At 40.6% G+C, this 16,516-nt stretch overlaps 2 protein-coding genes across 2 annotated transcripts; both read left to right on the top strand.

The window, feature by feature from the left end:
* Positions 1 to 1,855: 1,855 nt before the first annotated feature.
* On the top strand, positions 1,856 to 3,265 carry LOC103708386 (ubiquitin-fold modifier-conjugating enzyme 1). Its single transcript, XM_008793283.4, has 3 exons — positions 1,856 to 2,367; positions 2,491 to 2,552; positions 2,978 to 3,265. The coding sequence occupies exons 1-3, from the start codon at positions 2,035 to 2,037 to the stop codon at positions 3,105 to 3,107; spliced, it is 525 nt and encodes a 174-aa protein (XP_008791505.1). The 5' UTR covers positions 1,856 to 2,034; the 3' UTR covers positions 3,108 to 3,265.
* A 9,052-nt stretch (positions 3,266 to 12,317) lies between these two features.
* On the top strand, positions 12,318 to 16,458 carry LOC120106516 (heterogeneous nuclear ribonucleoprotein 1-like). The gene is made up of 2 exons (XM_039119449.1): positions 12,318 to 12,875; positions 15,632 to 16,458. Exons 1-2 carry the CDS (start codon positions 12,597 to 12,599, stop codon positions 16,232 to 16,234), a joined length of 882 nt encoding a protein of 293 aa, XP_038975377.1. The 5' UTR covers positions 12,318 to 12,596; the 3' UTR covers positions 16,235 to 16,458.
* Positions 16,459 to 16,516: the final 58 nt, after the last annotated feature.

Genomic DNA, 16,516 nt, shown 5'->3' with positions numbered 1-16,516 from the left:
CAGATGTGCAACTGCTCTTGTGGCGAGTGGCAAATCTTCCGCATGCCATATAAGCATGCTTGTACATGCATCGAGAAGGCCGACAAATCATTGTACAAATTCACTGACAATTGGTTCCAAGTTGAATTGTATAGAGCAACATATGCCGAAGCGATTAGTTCAATTCTCGATATTGAGGAGCCCCACATGCTTCTGAAGAGATTCACATTCTACCCTCTATGACAAAGACACGTCTTGGCAAGGCTAAAAAGAAGAAAAGATCTTCTCAAGTGGAGTCAGTACATGATATGAAATGTGAACGATGTGGAAAGCTTGGGCACAACAGAAGGACTTGTAATGAGGTCATAGTATAAACAATATAGAGAATGTTTGTAATGTATGGAGATCTGAAACTTTTATTTTTCTCTTAGTCATGTGGTTTGCATATTATTTTTCTTGTATTGATGTTAGAATCCTCTACATCTTGTCATCCTCTCATTCCAACTAGTAATTGTAATCTATTTTCTATTGCATCCTTACCGGCCTTTTTATGGTCACCATCAAAAAACGGGTGATAAGTTCAGAAGTAACCCTCCCCTCCCCATACAGTTCGACCTCATCTCTCGTGGCACTCAAACCAAGGATGAGTGCAAACTCACTCCTTATAAAAGGTACTAAAACTTTACCAAACCAAAAATCCTCCTCCACATCATCCCTAAAGAGAGCAAAGTGTCTAGAACATGCCTACTCTGCTTGATATATGGCAAACCTAGCATTTGTCCAAAAGAAATTGCGGTCACTCTATCCTTCTGCTCCCAAGATAGAGACTGCACAAGGGGGACGATAAATTGGACATAGCGGCTGAAGTAGCACCTTTCATTGACCATATTATTTAGGTCAATAGATGGTGCTTTGCCTCTACTTTGAACTGGAGTCATATAAAATGTCTACATCAAAAATATTAATGAAACACATTATCCATAAAACAACTCTTTTAAGAATGCATTCTGATACAATTAATTAACATCAAATTAAGAATCACTGCAAGATGAAATTAAAGAAAACAGCAACCTTATATGATGTATTCGCAGGAAACTATGCCAATATATTACCTACCATAATTATTGGTTTATCTAATTAAATAATGTATAATTGTATCCTGATTTTAAAGATCAGATAACTTAAACCCTCCCCCACAGTTTTAGGATTTTGTTATCCATATAAAACACGTTTCCTGCTTTCCTCTCCGGGCTCTCCCCTCTTACAAGGGAGGATATAAAAATCTCCTCCAATATATATCTATATAAATATATATAATTCATTCAATTATTTTGGTTGTCAAAAAATAAAAACAAATCTTTTCTGGGCGAAATCAATAATTCATTACATAACATTCAAAACCAAAATCAAAAATTTTTCGAAACAAAAAAATGGAAAGCAAGAGAGATTAGGGTTAATCAGAAGCTTAGGGTTTAGCATCGATTATAGCCAGCATTATGGTATCCAATAGCATTAGGCAAGCAGAACCTTGTCTATGATTCGGTATGCTTATCAGGGCGGACTCGGTCGACAGGAAAAGGACTCGATTAAGAGGAAGAAGGGTTTCTCCCTGGGTCGAGAGGAAGAGAAAGAGGAAGAAGAGTTTTTTTCCTGGGTCAAGAGGAAGAAGACAACGAGAGGAAGTGGAACAAAGAAAACTAGATCGCCCATGGGAGGAATAAAAGGTACTTTTGTCTCTAGATACAAATCCAAAATCGCGATGGACCGGGAGTTAACACACCGGTCTAGAGGGACTTTTCCATGTGGGTGTGCTGTCGCTCGGAGAACCAAAGTATCTTGTACCATAAATAGCAGAATGCGAGGGACGTTTCTGTAAATTATCATTATGTGGCGCTGGCTGGGAGTTTTAGGGTAGAAGGGAAAGGGCTTCGCTGAGTGATTACGCGAACGGAGGCAGGGAGAGAGGCGGCCGTCCGTCGGCGGAGACAGAGGGAGGAAGAGAGGGGAATCATCAAAGGAAGCAATCACGTGATCGATCAAGATCAAGATCAGAGAATGGAGGGTTGGGACCGGAACACGAAATCTGCTCTGACGCAGATCCCGCTTCTGTCGACGCGGGCGGGGCCGCGGGATGGGGCGGCGTGGACGCAGCGGCTGAAGGAGGAGTATCGGGCGCTGATCGCATACACGAGCATGAACAAGGCCGGAGACAACGACTGGTTCCGCATCGCCGCCGCCAACCCGGAGGGCACCCGCTGGGAGGGCACCTGCTGGTACGTCCACAACCTCCGCCGCTACGAGTTCGCCCTCCAGTTCGACATTCCCGTCACCTACCCGGCCACCGCCCCCGAGATCGAGCTCCCCCAGCTCGACGGCAAGACCCACAAGGTATGGTAGCACATCTATTTGATTCCATTCTGTAGCCACAGCATGCAAATCGTGTATGATTCATTGATTCATCAATCGATATCTCGTCTCTTTCTAACCTTATCTCATCTCGCTGAGTCTCAGATGTACAGGGGAGGGAAGATCTGCCTGACCGTCCACTTCAAGCCCCTCTGGGCCAAGAACTGGTAATAATTATTTCTAGTTGTATCTGCACAAAGAAAAACCCTGATTCTTTGACCCCCCCCACCCCACCCCACCACACACAAACACCAAAAAAAAAAAAAAAATCATTTTGTATTTGTTCACCGTTGGTGATTTTGTTCAAGCGGCACCAGAAATATATGATTGGATTTTTTTTTCCCTTTTAAAAGGCAACAGTGAATTAGGGATGTTTGGATTTTAGTTTTCTCTCTCCCTTTTTCAAAAAAAGAAAAAGAAAAAGAAAAGAGAGCTACCTTCGGGAGAAGGTGGACATGATTATAAATGTTTAGGACTTGGAGGTGGAGTGCTTGAAATTTACTTCTTTTCCTCCAAGAAAGCCCCTATTTCCAGATGCTTGGCCACCATTTCCAATTTCTTTATCTAATGATTGGATTCATCTGTGCGGCAGTCCTAGGTTTGGAATTGCACATGCCCTGTGCTTGGGCCTTGCGCCGTGGCTTGCAGCAGAGGTGCCCATTCTGGTGGACTCCGGCATGGTGAAGCACAAAGATGACGAGGCATCATCTACCGAATCTTAAGTATGCTTATTAGTTTTGGTGATAATAAACTTCTACCGGAGAAAGTGGTAACTCAATGATTTAACTGATACATACTATGAGTTAATTGACAAGTACTGCATACTATATATTATGAGTTGAGATTATATCAATTATATTGTGCTCTCCCTTTTCAAATAGAATTGTTCTATAAATGCCTGACCGATATAGCCATTCCTTCTCTCTTATGTCCTGCTGAAATTCCATTTGAATAATCAAACATGTGTTCAGCCAATGCCAATATGCAAAATGTTTGAACTTCAATCAGAAACATATGCATCATTGCGGACAAGATCGTGTCTACAGAGGGTTTCTTTTTGTTTGTGACGGGGTGAGGAGGATTCATTTCCTTGTAGACTATTTATGGTTTTTAGTAAATCTAAATCACAAAGTAACTTTATTTTTTTTATCCTTTTCTTTTTCTTATGTAGTTTGAAAGGATTCACAAACTCTGTACCAAAAAGAATTGTAGACTATTCTCTTCTAGAACAAGGGAAAAAGGGATATGGAGAGGCTAGAAGAAGTTGCTTGACATGGAGGAATCTACATGAAAGCAATGATTTAGAAATTTTGTCTAAATAACAATCTAGGCGAGGATCTTGACTGTAATTAATCTGGCCATGGAGAGGGGGGAAATAAAGCCAGATTTCAAAAGTTTGTTATATTACCTTGAGGAGATTACTGTTTCTTGTGCTCTTGTCACAACTCACAAGGATTTAATAAGATTGTTGGTTGTTGGATTTTGGTGTTGTTAGATCTTGGAAGTTAATTAATTTCTAGACTACAAAGTTCGTGAATCCTTAATGTCCAATTGGAAAGTGTTGCCACCGATTATTTTTCATTTTCCTTTTTGAATATGCATCTTGCATTGGAGTTTTCTACCTTTACGGTCATTTTATGTCACAATCTGGCTTCCACAATTATGCGCTTTCTTGCTTCCTAGTGTTTGCATAAAGGAAGGATCAATGAGCTTGGTCATAGCAAATGGATGACAGCTTAAGGTCAAATCCAGCCAAATCTGGGTCCAAGCATTTAATAGAGGAAAGGGTGGAGGCTGGAATAGCCACAGGAACTTGAAGCGTAATGCAGGAAAAGCTGTACCAATGCACCAGGTGGTTGTGGTCATGTTCATTGTGATGTGGCAGAGGTGCATAGAGAGGATAGGCAAGTACTGTGGGAGGAGATAGAGGAGGGGGGAGGAGGTAGGACGAGATAAGTGGGAAGAATGAAATGAGGCGCCATGACTGTAATATGCCTTTAGTCATATATATTGTGTGATGTAATGATACCTCATAGCTTATCATATACTTAATTAAGACATTGTGGTTTCAAGTGAAGCTTCGGTATGGCCATGAGCAGCCCAAACCTTGCCCCCTGTCAAACTAGATATCTAAGTCCCATAATAGAAATAACTGGGGATCTTCTATATTGAGAACAACCATGGTACTGATTAAATATTAGGGGATAAAGAATACTAAAGAATTGGATGACCAATTGGATAATTAGAAAACTCCTAAATTAGGAATTTAGGAATAGATTGTTTATGCAAAATCTCATGTGGTTGCAGGAGTGTTTGTCTAATTAAATCCCAGTGCCTCCCTTGATTGAATGTGTATATTAAATTCCATTCTAATTGATATCTCTTAGCAAAAATATGCTGATTTTTGATTGTATATAGTCTGGATAGAGTAAATTGAAAAGGTTAGAAAAGAGAATATGTGGAATCTAAAGAGAACATGCAGCATAAGGTTAGCAAAGAGAATATATGGAATCTAAAGGAGCCAAAAGGTTCCACTAGTAGAGGTGAAGGTTTTGAACTGGAGATGCTCTAACAATATATAGCATTGAACAAAGGAAAATGTCAAGGAGGGTGACTGAAAAGCTTAAAAGAGGCCAGAAAGGACAAGCTTAATATCACTTAGATGGAGCTTTTGGCATTTCTTGTTTTAATAGGGAGGGGGGGATGTTGAAAAATTATCATTTTGGATAGAAAGAAACCTATAATTTTTGGGGAGTATAATTTGATGAGGATGGCAATCTTGTCTTGCCTTAATTTGGGTTGGATATGAATCTTTCCCAAAAGATTAGCCAAGACTAGATTTGTAAATAAAATGATGTGGCCATGAAAGCCATAAACTTGGATTCTCCTTTTTTCTAGCTTTTCTTGATCTTGTTTCGCCAATACTAAGGTCCTCACAAAGGCAATGCCACAGGGACTTTGATCAATTGATTCTTCAGCACTTTCTCACATGAAGTATCAAGTTGGATCTTGTCTGTACGATGTGAGGAAATGAAGAAGAGATAGAGATGAATATTGGTAAGTGGAGAAATTTCAAAAGTTTATTTTATGTTATATTTTCATTGGTAGATGTGCAAGTTTAGGGAAGATATCATGGTAGGTAGACTGGAAGTACAATTTCTGCTGTTGTTTGTTTCGTTGAGTATGATGGCCTCCATGTCGATATCTTGTTCTATTAGTTTGAGGTTATGCTTGGAACAACAATTTGATATCCTGGAATTGACAATACCAATTTCCAGAAAGGATTTGGCAATCTTGAACAGAGGAAACCCCGTACAACCTTATTGTGGGTTGTGCAGTCAGTTGTGCAAGTGATTTTGTGTTATCTATCTAACAGTTGCTAGCAGAAGTGGTAGTAATAGCATGCTTCGTTTTTCAGCCCCCTTTAGTATTTTTGCTTAATTTTTAGATGATCGCCGTATTAAGTGTCTTACAGTTTTCAAACAAGCCACCTAACTTCTTTTTTTACAACTTCACATATTTAGGTCCAAGCACTTAAGAACCTATAGCTTGTGCAGACATTGAATGGAGAAATATCTCATTTAGATTTTCATTTCATTCCTGTTTGTTTGCCCTGAAGTTTCTATGCCTCAAAGTTTCATTTACGTAATATTAAACTGGAGTCCGGAGACAATGCATATGAACTCATTTTTGACGGTTTGTAGGACCTCACTTCTGCATTTCTGCCCAGTGCCAGTAGTTTCCACGAGGGTTTAGTTTTACCTCCGATAGAAAATTGCTTATTGACAAACCTGCTGTGTTATCTGACTTTTTGAATCCATCTTACCATACTTATTTAAGTTATTGATCATGTAGACTTTATGTAAGTTGTATACTTTCTGAATAATAATTAAATCAACATGATGTGGTTTTCATTGGTTAGCTTGAGATTTCAATATAGAGACAGTGGGGCCCATGCCAAAGCATCCAGGTGTGCTGGTTTAAAAAGAAAAAAAATGGTTGTCCCTTATTTTGCTATGGTTAGCATTGCTTCTGAGATCTCAGGACTAGAAGAATTATGGGTCAAGCTCTCTATTATGGGTCTGGTACATTTAAGAATGTTGTGGTATGGTGCCTATTAGATTATCCTATGTCTTCTAGTATGTGGCAGGTTATCAAAGCTCAGATTCATGTAGATGTTACTCCCAAGAAATGTAAGCTCTTGGAAAGATAAGTAGCAAGTTTAGGAGACAAACTAGTGCCCAATTTGAGGAGACCAGAACACCTGTTTCTTGCATCCTCTGCAACACCCGAAGAATAACTGGAGATGCACCGAGCCATTCAAGTGCTCAAAGGAGCATAGCAGTGGCAGTAGAGTGCTAGGATTGAAACTACGTGGCCGCAAGATATATGAAGAACAGGGAGCTACAAGTTGAGATGGATAAGTCTCTTATAAGTCTTTCATAGATAGGTAGGTGCCTTCACCATGAGGACTGCATTTGTATCTTACGCTTCATTTTGGTACTATGCCATGTTGGCTATAAGCGACCTCGGGAGAAATCAGCTCGAGAGCGTGTGCACCGTTTGACAATTTGGAGTAAATCAGCAGGAGAATGGCTTGAACCTTCCTGTCATAGTTCTTCAGCCCCTGCATATCTTCATGCTTCTAGTTTCTAAGCCCCCATATTTTATTGTTTTATGGAAAATAAGTTACTTGTCCTTTTTCACTTTGACACAGTTCTGTGCCAACCAACCTGACCCATTAAGGTGGGGATGGTGAACGCGGTGGTGGAGAGAGGGTTTTTCTATAGAGGGGGCGAGGGCTTATGACTTAGTCATGTCCATTTATTCATGACTTAATAACAGTTGTGAAGAATACTTGAAAGAAAAAATATATTTATTACTCATCCACTTTTGACATGACGATCGTATACGCTAGCTAGCGGTTTTCCGTCAAAAACCCAAAACTTGTCATAATGGAAGTGACGGAACATCAAAGCAAGGGAAAAAAAAGGGACTTACATGTTGTTGACTGTCTAAAAAAAAAGAAGTTATGTATAAGCTGTAATTGGGAGCAGGATTGCTATGGGGGTTGGACTTGTGTTCTCCTCTCTTCTTAAGCCTGGACGATTGCTAGATACAAAACAGCTAGTTCAAGCGTGAATGGACAAGAGAAGAGGGAGATACAAAACAGCACATACGAACTAAAAACTATAATTTTCAAACTTCTTTTTCACTCTAAAAGGCAGTGCTAGTTGATGCATGTGTGATAGGTACTGGACTCACTACTTGCCATTCTTCAGCGGCCAAAGCAATGTCACCACCTGGTCGGTTTTACAACTATAGGAAGAAGAAAATATCTGGGCTTGTTTGGTATTGTTGTTAGTTTTGTATTTTTATTTCCCTGCAATTGAGTGAAATAGCGCCTGGAGATTTAGTTGGAAATACTATTTGTATTTTGCACACAACTTTCTATCATTCCTTGCTTTTATTTTGCTTTTTGTTTAAAAAAATAACAATAATAAATAATTGCTGGCAAAAATTCTAAAAATTTTGCAAACAATTGTAAAAAAAGAAGGGTGTCATCATACATGTACATTTTGTCGAGCTGAGTTTTCTTCTTGGATTTTTTTGGGGGAAAAAAAGCAGCAACAATAGGGCCCTTATGCCCTTTTTTTTGTCCTCTTTTTTCTCTCAAATATGGCTAGATAAGCGAATGGGATAACCCACGTAATTTCTAGCTAGCACCCGAACCCACCCAATTTATTAAAGTGAAAAATAAAAGTTACAGCTATTACTCAACAAGAAACTAAAAACGGACGGCACGCGAGAAAGTTCGATGAATGACCACCTTAAAGTTGGTTCCAAAGAGGAGAAAAGCAAGGGCCGATCCCGGAAGGGTTAAATAGCCTGCCTTATCACCTCGGATGGTGGATTATTTTTCCTCGGGAAAACCACATCGTGCCTTTCGTAGTTACAATCCTTTAGCAGGATTATTTTCCCTCAAGAAAATCTGATCATGCCTTTCTTAGTCTTATCCTTTAGCGGATTATATCATATCAAGCACCCCTCCAAATACACATTGCAAAAAAAAAAAAAAAAAAAAAGTCCTTTCTGGTTCGAAGTACACTACGAGGAGTTAGTTTTGGAGGACTGTTTTACAGTGCTTGAAAGAGGAGCCAGAAAGACACTTATGATCTTTCTTTTTTTTCTATTAAAACGGATAACTCATACATGACGAGTACGAATGCATCCGATAAAATCAGAAAATAGAATATCTCGAAGTGCTCGGGGCAACTTTCTATTCCTAACCCACAAGATACTATCAGCATGGCTGGCCACATAGGCGGCCACCTAATCCGCCGCCCCATTGGCTTCATGGAATACATGCTTGGCCTAAAAAATCTCTTTATCCCTTGTCATAGCTCGGATGTTTCGAAGCAATGGATGATTGCCACCGGCATTTCTCAAACCTTCCTGGATCCAACTGATAACCATAGCCGAGTCATCCTCCAAGATGATCGAGCTGGCTCGTAACTCAACCCAGGCATGTCGAAGGCCTGTCCAAGCAGCCCTCAGCTTTGCATCGGACACTAAAATGTCGAATAGCTGATAGTCGCCGGCTGCCACCATCCTATCATCCAGGATTTGTCCATCCTTTTCACCAACGGCCGTCAACCACCTCCCCACCGAGGGACCCCTCCCACGCAGATCCACCGCCGTTGAACCTTTTTAATTCCATGGTAAGATGTAACCAGAAAGTAATGCAAGTCACATTAAGTGTAATATAATAATCCAGGGTGTTATTCTGTTGTGGCCAGCATCTTGATTTTATCTGGAGGAGGATGCCTACTTCTCTCAATTAAAAATCTACATTTTTATTATAATATGTATAACTAAAAATATCTATAATTCAAAAATTATATATTTTGCAAGTCCTTAATTTATACATCATATGAAATACAAAAAAATGACTGTTTATCGTATGTTTTACCAAGATTGTTCCATTGTTTGTATTTACCACCATCTTTCCTGTTGTGGTTCAAATCTGGCCCGAGGGCGACCACGCCGATAGAGTCGAGGGAGCTGCCAGATTGTAGGAGAAAAGGAAGGGAGTCACTTTCCGCACGACAACGTACCTGCACAAAGCCTCACCGGTGTTTCCGATGAGGGCCATCCGACGATCAAGTTAGAGTGGTATTCAGTTGGTCCAGCCAAAAGTCCCTTAGGTGTTACCTGACGGGGGGCTATTTATAGTCCCGGTAGGGGTGCTTAGGTGGTGGAGGTATGGCCCGTTCCCATTATGAGTAGAGGTAGCGTGCAGCTAGAGCTTGCTTGTGGCGTGCGGTGCGGTCCGTTCTTGGCAACGGTAAGGCATTGAGAGTCGTAGCAGGGTGTGGCTGGAATAGCATGGCACTGTCCTTAACTGTCGTGGGCCAGTAGGCTAAGCATAGTGTGGTGGCGTCGCAATGTACGACCACGTAGGAGGACGTGGGCACGTACACAGGTGTGGCCGTTAGCAAGGTCGAGCTCGTTGAGAAGTGGCATCATGCATTTGGTGTGGTCGGCTTGACGGGTGCTGAGGCTAGCTTAGCATCCCGGTTCCGAGGTGTGCTCGGCAGAGCGCCCCGAGCTCAAGGGTCAGGACGTATTGCTGGAGGCATTGAGAGTCGTAGCAGGATGTGGCCGGAATAGCATGGCACTGTCCTTAACTGTCGTGGGCCAGTAGGCTAAGCATAGTGTGGTGGCGTCGCAATGTACGACCACGTAGGAGGACGTGGGCACGTACACAGGTGTGGCCGTTGGCAAGGTCGAGCTCGTTGAGAAGTGGCATCATGCATTTGGTGAGGTCGGCTTGACGGGTGTTGAGGCTAGCTTAGCATCCCGGGTTCCGAAGTGTGCTCGGCAGAGCGCCCCGAGCTCAAGGGTCAGGACGTATTGCTGGAGAGGGCGCTCCGAGCTCGGTCGGGGCACGTCGGCGAACAAGACGCTCCGAGCTTGGTCGGGGCGAGTCGGCGAATAAGAATGGCGCCCCGAGCTTGGTCGGGCAAGTCGGCGATTAAGGATGGCACCCCGAGCTTGGTTCTCCAAATCTTTGAGCTTCTTTGCATCAGGTCCTAGTGGAGAGCAGTCTGAAAGAGGAAGATGAAGCCAATGAGCAGCAGCAGCAGCTGGTTGGGCTTCTCTCTCTCCCCTCAAATGAACAAGGAGATGTCCTCAGAACCGCATCACCAACCAAATAATCAGAGTCATCATCACCAAGCGCAACCCACCCATGCTGCTGTCTCCTCTGCAGTCCCATGCGGCTTCTTGCTGGCTCCACCTCAGCTTAACAGCTCCGGTCTCTGCCATGGAGTTGAAGGGGAGAACGGGGGGCTCTATTCTCAGTTGTCTGTAATGCCGCTGAAGTCTGATGGGTCTCTTTGCATTATGGAAGCCCTCACAAGATCACAGCAGCGAGGTATGTCCCGACTGCTGCTTAATTTTCCTTCTTTAGATTCTTGCAGCTTCCACACAAGCTACTGTTTCTGTCTTTCTTTCTTTCTTTCTTTCTTTCTTTCTTTCTTTCTTTTTGTGGGGTGAAAATGGAAAATTTTAAAACAGGAAGGAATTATATTTGACATGGTTGATCCTGCATTTGTTAAAAAAATTTAGGATCAAACATGCGAATAAAAATGTTCCATGTTTTTGGCCAAATAGCATTCTTACTAAATACTTTATTATAAATAATTTATGTATAAATTATAATTATAAAAAATTTTATAAAAATGATATACATGGCATGATTATGCATTTAAAATTTTTACGATGCTATTTATTATTTCCAACCTATTTATAAAGACATGATTTATGAAAAATATGAAATATTTTATCAGCTCTTAGATAGCTATGACCACCCTTAGAAATGGAGGCCAATCGACACTCTTGCTAGAGCTAGCATTTAAAGAAAATGGCTATCTGCCAACGAGTTAAAATTAGTAACGAATATGAACTATAAAATTTTGTCGATTAGAAAGACGGCCTATCATGGATTATAGTGATTATAGCACAAAAATTTATGAGTACTGTTTTGATTAAAAGTATGGATAAATGGCAAATATTTGACGATTATGAATATTTTAAATTGCACTTTCAGCTTTACAAACTTGCATGATTTGTGCATACATGATTGGTTTGCTACGATAATTTGTTATTATGTTATGAAATTTTTTATTTTATAGTATAATTCTACTTTCCAAATGATGCAGTGAATCCTGTAAAAATTTATGCTTCGTCCGGTAAGGTGGTGCATGGTTACTTACTGAGCTGCAAAGCTCATTTGTCTATTTATGGTTTTTTTCTAGATAATTAATTGCTAGGAGCAAGGTAGAATAAATGAATGAAGCATGAAAAAATAAAACTTGAAGCAGTGTTGCTAGCTATAGTATGTAGTCCAAACTATAAAGTTTGGGTTATGTGGTCAAAAAAAATTAAATATTAAATTTAGATACTCTGTACCTGCCTTTTTTTTTTTTTTGTTTAGCAAATGATATCGGACATTTTTTTTTATCATGCTATATCAATTGAATACGACCTAAATCAGATCCATCAGAGGCCCAATGATCCATGGCCAAAGCTTGAGGAGCAACAGCCGGGGCTCTATCTAAAAAAAGTCGATTTCCAATCGGGTTCGATATGGGTCTAAATCAAGCTGACGAGACACGACTTGGTGCAACCCAACCAAAATTGTTTTCGGATTCGAGTCCAAACCGCCGAACTAAGATTGCATTCGCGCATGAGAGCTGGCAAAAGGCTCATCTTGGTCCCTTCTTAAGAATTAAGGCCCAAAACCGAAAAGGAGACTAGACCTAAACCAGCAGCGATGGCCCCAGTTGAATTGGACGTTGCTTCCGGGTTCAGGCGCGTGGCAGATTGGGTGGGGTCAAAGTTGGGTCAAACTCTCTCTCTCTCTCTCTGCGATTTACGTGGAAAGCTCATCTTTTGTTTCCTATCGCTCTCCAACTCATCCTTATTTTCTTTTTTGGTAATTACAACTCATTGTTTGATTACGTCATTCCACATCTAGAAATAATTCGAACTCCACTCGTAGTCCAAATCCGAAATTAAATCAATTAATCAACTCCCCCGGCCCGCTCCCCCGATATATAGAAGCCGAAGCTCGTATCGATTCCTTCATCTTTCTCTCTGTCTCTTTGTTGGATGTTGGCTTCTTCTATCTTGGACGGGGTGTGATGGAGTCGTCGACGTCTTATTCTCCTTCTTTTTCTGCTGCTTCTTCCTCATCCTCTTGGGACGAAGCGAAGCTCTTTGTAGGGGGAATTTCGGGGGAAACGACGGAGCACCGGCTGGTCGAGTACTTCTCCAAGTACGGCGAAGTGGCGTGGGCCAATGTCGTCGAGAACAAGATCACCGGTCGCAGCAGGGGCTTCGCCTTCATCAGGTTCGTCGACTCGGCAGCCGCCGAGAGGGCTCTCGCCGAGATCAGAGAACACGTCATCTTGGGGAGAAAGGTCAGTTATACTTTTTCTTTATTACGCTTGGTTCTTCGTCATTATTTTATTGCAATGAGGGAAAGAAATTGGTTATAGTTGGGTTGTTATTTGTCTCCGTAGAAGAATGAATGTTGGTTCGTGGTTATTATTAATTTGACCCTGTAGGTTATTTTTACTTGCCATCTTCTTCGTTACTATTTCTCTGAAAAATAGGAAAAAGATTAGTTCCTGGTTATTATATATTTCACTGCAAGACGACTGGTTCTTGTTTATTTTCTTACATTAAGTAAAGGGAAATATATTTCTTCTTGGTTATTATTTGACCTTGTAGATTAATTTTTTTTAGAAAGAAAATTCGTAGGTTGATGTTAATTCATAAGCGTGTGGTTGATTACTTTCTCTTTTTCTTTTCTGAAATTTTTTGTTATACTTATATTTGGTGTTAACTTTCCCCTTTTTTTTCCGGACTGTAAAACAGAATGATATTATTCATCCTTTCCTATTTAATTTCAAACTCATTACAATAATGTTGTATCTTTTTTATCTGGATTGTATGTAGGGATGCAAATAGGTTAGATCAGATCGGGATTATTCAGGATCCGATCCGACCCGATTTTTTGTTCGGGTCTTAATTTTGGACTCCGACCGACCGGATTGTAGTTCGAGTCGGGTCCGAGTCGGATCTACTAATTTTTTTGTGCTTTTGAAAAAGAATTTGAAAAAATCTAATTTGGTTATATTATAATTATGAGGTGCAGGTGCCGGGCTTCCCATGACTAGATAAGACTTGCAATTGACTCAGAACTGATGACCCCTGACTTACTAACTAAGTCGGCCTAGAAGCCCAATTTCACATCGCACTATTTTTTATCCATATGACTGATTGGACGGAACTTGGCGTCTCCCTGCTCCCCTCTCAGGATGACAAAAAAACTTCCACACCTTCTTCCAAAATCCAATTCCATTGCAGAAAACTGGCACATGACCCATATTTAGTTCAGTGTTCCCTCAGTTTCTCCCTTCAAAAGTTAAAAGAAACAAAAACCAAAAAACAGAAGGAAAAAAAAAAAAAGCCAGCTACCGAGACACCAGAGATATTAACAGTGTAATAGATCGAGAGAGAATCCTGACAGGCCGAGGTTCCTTTGGATTCTGTGAACCTATGCTTGTTGCTATCCTTCCACACTTGAAGCTTTTCCTCCTTATTGGCTGGCATTTCCCATCCCTTAATAAGGCCATGGGAGCAAGCTAACAAGCTCCTAAGAAACCCATATCTCCTTCCTGTCTGCCTTGAAAACCCACCATAAATTCACTTAAAAACGACCAATAGTACCACCACCCACACACAAAACAAAGAAGAGACTCCCTTGCTTGTTATCACAAAGCAAACTCATTTCTCTGAGCTTTTGCTGGATTTTAGGTGCCTTTGTGCAGCCTTTATCCTGATTTTGTTTCTCTTTTCTGTTTCCATTACCACCAACTCAGTGCTGTTAAAGCCACCTACTTAGCATCATTTCTGGTCCTTAGACAAGCCACCTTCTTTCCAACTCAAACCAGCAGTCCTCTCTCTCTCTCTCTCTCTCTCTCTCTCTCTCTCTCTCTTCTGGGCCCAAGAGATTCTGAAGCAGAGCACAGCTGTGTGGAGCTCCTGTCTTCTTCTTCTTCTTTTTCTGGCACAAGAGCATATCTGAGATAGCTCCCATTCATTAAAGAAACCATCTTGGGTCTGCTTCTCTGGCTTTCCGGCTGCTATACGTGTCCCGAGTTAAACCAAAAGCTTGAGAGCTCGGCGTTTGGGTTTCTTCTGTTTTGCTCACTCCCTTCCGTCCGCTCAGGTCGGGTCGGTTCGGTAAATCCAGACCCAACCCAAAAAATGGTTCGGATTCAATTTTAAGATCCGATCCAGACCTGCAGGTCCGATAATTCGGATCTAGACAGATCAGGTCGGATCACGGATCGACCTGACCCATTTGCAGCCTTAGTTGCATGATCACTTTGGAAAGTCTAAATTTTTCTCGATAGTCAAAAGTTGTTGGAGAAGAAAGAAGAAACTATTTATGTTGGTCATTTTTATTTTTGTAAAATTATTCTATAGAAATTCCTCCTTGTGGACTTCTATTTATTTGACATGTGATTTCTCAAGATAAGAATTGCCATCTGTTATCTTTTAGTTAAAATTGCAGTTAAAATTAAATAAGATATTCTGTAATTAATGAAGAACAGATTATATAGGGCTTGCAACATCAGACACATGCTTTACGGATTTTCCTTCATATAAAATGTTTAAACGGCTAACAAACCTCACATAAAAAAAAAAGCAAGATAAATGATTTGGGATGTAAAATGGCATATTTAGTTAGAAAAAAAAGAATAGAAAATTCAAAATCCTATATTGTTTGTAACATAGTTAGACATGCATAATTTTATATTTTAGTATAATTAATTTTGATATTCAAGAACACATATACATCATGCAACTTTAGATACAAGGCCATCCCTTTGTCCCCCACTAGAAGTGCGGTGCATAGTTCCCTACAGAACCACAAAACAAGGCACATGGGCATTCATTAAATTAGCCACCGTGATGCATCTACACCACCCTCAATAGCCCTGCACATAAGGCATTGAGGCATTCTCAGAGAGCCTTGACCTGAGATGTGAAAAAGGCCATACCCAAATAGCCTTGCTCTGCATGTAGGTAGTTTTCTTTCTCATAGTCTTCGTCTAATTTTCTTTGTATACTATTTATTTAATTTTGGATAATGCTTTTTCAGGTAGAAGTAAAAAAGGCCATACCCAAATTCCTTGGGTACCAAAATCATCACAAGGAAGTAAATCGGATTCCTTTTAACCCAAGGAAGATTTTTGTAGGCGGTTTGCCTCCTAAGCTGACTGAGGATGAGTTTAGCAGATTTTTTGAGCAGTTTGGTGAAATTAAATATGCTGTTCTGATGTATGATAATTTTGGCCGACTAAGAGGCTTTGGCTTCATTGAATTCCACTCAGTGGAGGCTACGGAGAAGGTATTGCAGAACAGGTTCCATGAATTGAAGGATAAGAAAGTAGAGGTCAAGAAAGCGGTGCCTAAGATTGCGAAGTACTATAACAAGGAAATCAACTCTTGTCTCAGCGAGCATATGATAATTGGTGGTGGAGAGGGATATATTTTTGGCAATGACCAAGCTGGTTTCTATCAAGTGTATGATCCTAGATATGCAGGTTTGCAGCATTATGTGTCTCCAATTTTTCCTGGCTGCGCTTCTCAATATAGTGGCTTTACCGGAGGATACGTTGTTGGATGTTATGATGGAATTGGTTATGGCTTCCTGTATGCCAGTCCGGAGTTGGTGCCAGCATGGAATTGGTATGAGGTTTAGAGCAGCAACTAATTTTTATACTTCGACTCCATGATTGCGGCAAATACAATGCAACAAATGAATTTTTTCGTGCTATTGTATTTTCTTATTTTGTCAAGAAACTTCTCCTGGCAAACTAATTTCACAGTTTTTTAATTTCCTGTGGATTGTGAAATATTGTTCTGTGTTATTTACATACAATTAGAAAAGTGGCTACAATAATATTTACATTGGAACTTATTGAATCCATTAACAGTCGATGTATTTATGGGTTGATATGCATTTTTTATGTAACTATGTGGC

The sequence above is a fragment of the Phoenix dactylifera genome, unplaced genomic scaffold (genome assembly GCF_009389715.1).
Source record: "Phoenix dactylifera cultivar Barhee BC4 unplaced genomic scaffold, palm_55x_up_171113_PBpolish2nd_filt_p 000554F, whole genome shotgun sequence".
Lineage (NCBI taxonomy): Eukaryota > Viridiplantae > Streptophyta > Magnoliopsida > Arecales > Arecaceae > Phoenix > Phoenix dactylifera.
This window is presented reverse-complemented; position numbering and strand designations above follow the sequence as displayed.

Coding starts and splice junctions, on each gene's coding strand:
- LOC120106516 (XM_039119449.1), top strand. CDS start 12,597: ATGGAGTCGTCGACGTCTTATTCTCCTTCTTTTTCTGCTGCTTCTTCC. Junction 12,876..15,631: donor ACGTCATCTTGGGGAGAAAG/GTCAGTTATACT, acceptor ATGCTTTTTCAG/GTAGAAGTAAAAAAGGCCAT.
- LOC103708386 (XM_008793283.4), top strand. CDS start 2,035: ATGGAGGGTTGGGACCGGAACACGAAATCTGCTCTGACGCAGATCCCG. Junction 2,368..2,490: donor TCGACGGCAAGACCCACAAG/GTATGGTAGCAC, acceptor GCTGAGTCTCAG/ATGTACAGGGGAGGGAAGAT. Junction 2,553..2,977: donor CCCCTCTGGGCCAAGAACTG/GTAATAATTATT, acceptor TCTGTGCGGCAG/TCCTAGGTTTGGAATTGCAC.